This window comes from Grammomys surdaster, unplaced genomic scaffold (assembly GCF_004785775.1).
Source record: "Grammomys surdaster isolate TR1022 unplaced genomic scaffold, NIH_TR_1.0 354, whole genome shotgun sequence".
NCBI lineage: Eukaryota > Metazoa > Chordata > Mammalia > Rodentia > Muridae > Grammomys > Grammomys surdaster.
In genome coordinates, this window is record NW_021604773.1 from 1,163,673 (window position 1) to 1,167,681 (window position 4,009).

General features: G+C 49.7%; 1 protein-coding gene across 1 annotated transcript in view; it reads right to left on the reverse strand.

The window, feature by feature from the left end:
• Ppp5c (protein phosphatase 5 catalytic subunit) overlaps positions 1 to 4,009 on the reverse strand; it is a 25,484-nt gene that overhangs the window by 12,450 nt on the left and 9,025 nt on the right. Inside the window, exon 3 of the mRNA XM_028779514.1 lies at positions 317 to 464. Coding sequence (XP_028635347.1) covers positions 317 to 464 — 148 coding nt within the window. The remainder of the gene's footprint in view (positions 1 to 316; positions 465 to 4,009) is intronic.

Below are 4,009 nucleotides of genomic sequence, written 5' to 3' on the forward strand. Positions count from 1 at the left end.
GAGATGAGAGAGAGGGATGGGAAGATGGAGAATACGGAGATGAGAGAGAGGGATGGGAAGATGGAGAATACGGAGATGAGAGAGAGGGATGGGAAGATGGAGAATACGGAGATGAGAGAGAGGGATGGGAAGATGGAGAATTCTGAGATGAGAGAGAGGGATGGGAAGATGGAGAATACTGAGATGAGAGAGAGGGCTAAGGAAGACAGCAGTTGTAGGGGACACCTACATTCTCAGATGTCCTCTGAAACCTTGGCTTTACCCATCAGGTGTAGGAGGGATGAGTGTGTGGGGGTATACAGCTCGGCCTACTCACTCATGCTTTCGATGTCCAGAGAGTCCACGACAGAGCGTCTGTGCTCGTCGCCCGCAATGGCTCTCTCGAAGGCCTTCTGCTTCACAATCTTGCTGCACTCCTGGTACTTTATCTTGGCATCCTTGTCATTAGGCTTCACCTTCACCACCTGGCCAGGAAGAGGGAGGGAGGAAGGTGTCACTCTCTGGAGGACCAACCACCTATCCCAGAGGAGGCACCAGGGCGCTGTGATCTCGTTGGCTTGCAGCACCTCGGGCTGAGTCAGACCACCCAGGGGCTACCACAACTAGCAGGACAACCCTGGACTTGTGTCACCCAGGACTCAGTTTTTACGTCCCACACCAGCCATAGCAGAGCTGCCCCACAGGGTGGCTTTAGCCCAAGCAGGTGCTCTCACTAAACAACTCGAGCCCGTTAAGACCAAACAGGTGTCCAGCTGACCACACAGCTCTCAGGTTCCCAGTGCAGCTGGTGGGCTAGGCTACAGTCTTAGAACAGCCGGGACTCTGCACCTTAGTGTCCCGGTCTGTGAGGTGGGGGGTCTGCTGGAAGGACCGAGGACTTGGTATACAAGAGGGACTCTATAGGTGGCAATCAGCAGCTTGCTTTGCTTGGGGCTTTTTTGAGAGACTGGGGCTCCAATTTTCCTGTTTCCTTTGGTAATGGGAATAGGAGACACAGCTCGAGTCTCAGCTTAGCCAGTGATGATAGGGGAGCCTGGGTTATCTCATCTGGCCTCAGTTTCTCCTCTCGGAGGGGACACTGGCAACAGAGTCTCAGAGAGCTGTAAGAGTAAATTAGGGACCACTTTTTAAATATCCAATAGTCAGTTGTGGGCGTGCAACTTTGGACACAGTAGTTAAAGGAGTTCTGCCTGCTCTGCTCTGTCCTGCTTCCCCCAAACCTAAATCCCAGGAGCTCAGAAGACAAGAGCTGGGCCTGGTGGTGCATGTCTGCAATCTCAGCACTTGGGAGATAGAAGCAAGAGAGCTGTACACCAGGCTAGTCTGGGCTATGGAGTGAGACCCTGGGCAGCAGACTTCTCTGAACCTCTGCTTGGTTACTGTAACTACACCTGGACATGCCTGATGTTCTGTTGTTTAACAGGTTCCTCGAGATTGAAACATTCCATCCTACAGGGAAGGTCTTTAAGCAGAGAGGTAAACAACTCAAAATGGCTTTCAGAAAGTCCCTGAAACTGATTGGATTCACTAAGCCCTTCCTGCCCTTTAGAATAGCCAAGTTACAAAGAGGACCAAGACCAAATCAGCTGCCTAGAAGAAAAGGAAAATAGCTGAGGTGCCTGGAAGATGCTTAGATCAACTGAGTCACTTGGAGAGGACACTCTCCAACTTGCTGAGCTGCCTGTATGCTGTGCAGTGTACTCCAGGCTCCCCAGCTTTGTGAGCTGTCACCCATGCTAGAGTGGGCTTTGGTGGTATGACTTGATTTGAGTTATTTCTGCTCTTACTGTAAGTAATCCCTCACCCACACTCCTGTAAGTAACCCCAATAAAACCCACTGCTTTACCATGTTGGACTTTGGTGGTATCTGAACTTTGGTCTATTGTGGGTCCCCTATATGAGATAAGTAAGTACATATAGGTTGCATCTCCCCCACCCCTTTGTCACTCACCTGCTGACCTACCTATACAGCCAGCCTAAGATTGGGTTCCCTATAGCTTCCGTGCTATTAGATAGAAAAGGAAGTCCTAGGGCTGGTCCTCAGAATGCTCCCCCACCCCAAAGCTAGCTGGCTGAGTGAGTCAGAGCCTGGGCAAAGACAACCGCTACTCCCTGCAGGTGCTTGACCAGCAGCAGGCTAGGCAAGCCTAGGCTGGGCCATCTGCCAAACAGCTCTACTGGGGTGTGGGTGTGGTATCAAGCTCCAGGGCTGCCAGCTTTAGGCAGCCTCTGGAGCCCTTCCCAGGGAGAGGCGGGGAATCCAGTCTCTATTTCCCAGGATAAAGTCTACATGGCTCCAAGCCTGGCCCTCAAGGCCCGCCCTATCTTTTTCTGTAGCCTGGTACTGCCTCTCACGGGCCCCAGGATGTCAGCTCTCCTGTAGCAGAGGCCTTCTGGTCATGCTGCCCTTGCCCACACACTTCATCGTTCAGTCTAACCTCTTCTCTGCTTCTCTCCCCAGGAAGCCCAAAGGCTACGGGCAGAGCTCTGTCCTCAGCAGAGAATGAATGCCTCCTAAAGGAAGAAAGGGTAGCAAGCAATTCCTAGGAGACATGTGTCTTCAGGTAGGCTGCAAACTAAGGAGGAAGATGGAGCTGGGTGCTGTCACCATGGTGAGTGACCCTTACTCACTGGATCTTCTGTATAGCTCTATGGGGTGGCTATTACAATCCCCACTAGACAGAGTGGTAAAGTTATTAACCCAAAGGCCAGGGTTCTGTGCACTGCTGGACGGCAGGCAGCACTCACGTGGGACAGTGCTTCCTGCTGCAACCTCTCTTCCTGTCACCTCTCACCCCTGGGACAGAGGCAGGGCTAAAAGCTCTCCATGTTCTGGGTTCTTGCCTTCTAGACAAGACACATGGCCGGCTTACTCAGGACCCCCAGTTTCTAGAAAACAGGGAAGGGAGCAGGGCTAGCACTCCATAGAAGGTTGGTCTGAGATTTTACTCTGGGCCCACCCTTGACTCAGCTGCAGCAAGCCAGTACTCAATTCCAAGGCCTGGTATGCCAGTGTTTATGAGTGCTAGGTCTGACTGACAGAAAGATGGCCCTAGCAACTCCTCTCCTGGGGAAGGGTATTTGTTTCACACTATAGGGCTCTTCAGAGGCCCATTACATCAGAATTTAGTACCAGCAACAGACATTTTCTCTCTCTTTTGTTTGAGGCAGGGTCTCACATTGTAGCCCAGTCAGGCTTGGAACTCACAGTGATTTGCTAGCCTGTAACTTCTGTCTCACAAGTTCTGGAATTAAAGGCATGCACCGCCACACCTGGCCCATAGACATGTTTTAAAAAGTTGCAGTAATGTGTCCAATATCCCTGTGTTCAAGTCCAGACAGGAGAATGGCTTGAACCTAGGAGTTCAAGGCCAGCCTGGGTAACATAGTAAGCAAGGCTCTCAAAAAAAAACAAAAAAAAACAAAACAAAACAAAAAAAAAAACAAAACAAGGAGGCTGGAGAGATGGCTCAAAGGTTAAGAGCACTGACTGCTCTTCTAGAGGTCCTGAGTTCAATTCCCAGCAACCACATGGTGGCTCACAACCATCTGTAAAAGGATCCAATGCCCTCTTCTGGTGTGTCTGAAGACAGCTACAGTATACTCATATAAAAAAGAAAAAAAAAAAAAAGAAAAAGCCATAAACAACATACTCTATGTGGACTGCATCTGTGGCAGTGTTCTGTGATATCCACATGGTTCATGCAGACATTTCATTGGGTAAAACTAAGATCTGGGCAAGGTGTACGTGATCTACCACACTTTTAAAATGAGATGTTTTAAAAAACTGATACCTTAAAAAAAACAAAAAACAAAAAAAAAAATGATTATCTTCAGGGACAGAAGGTACAGCTCTGTGGCACATGCTTAATATTTGGGAGGTAAATAGGATTAGATGAGGTTCTGAGGTTAGGTCCCCTTGATAGGATTAGGGGCTTAACATAAAAGAACAGAATGGGAGTGTGGCTCAGTGGTAGAGCCCCTGCCTAGAATCCCCCAGTGAGGGGCT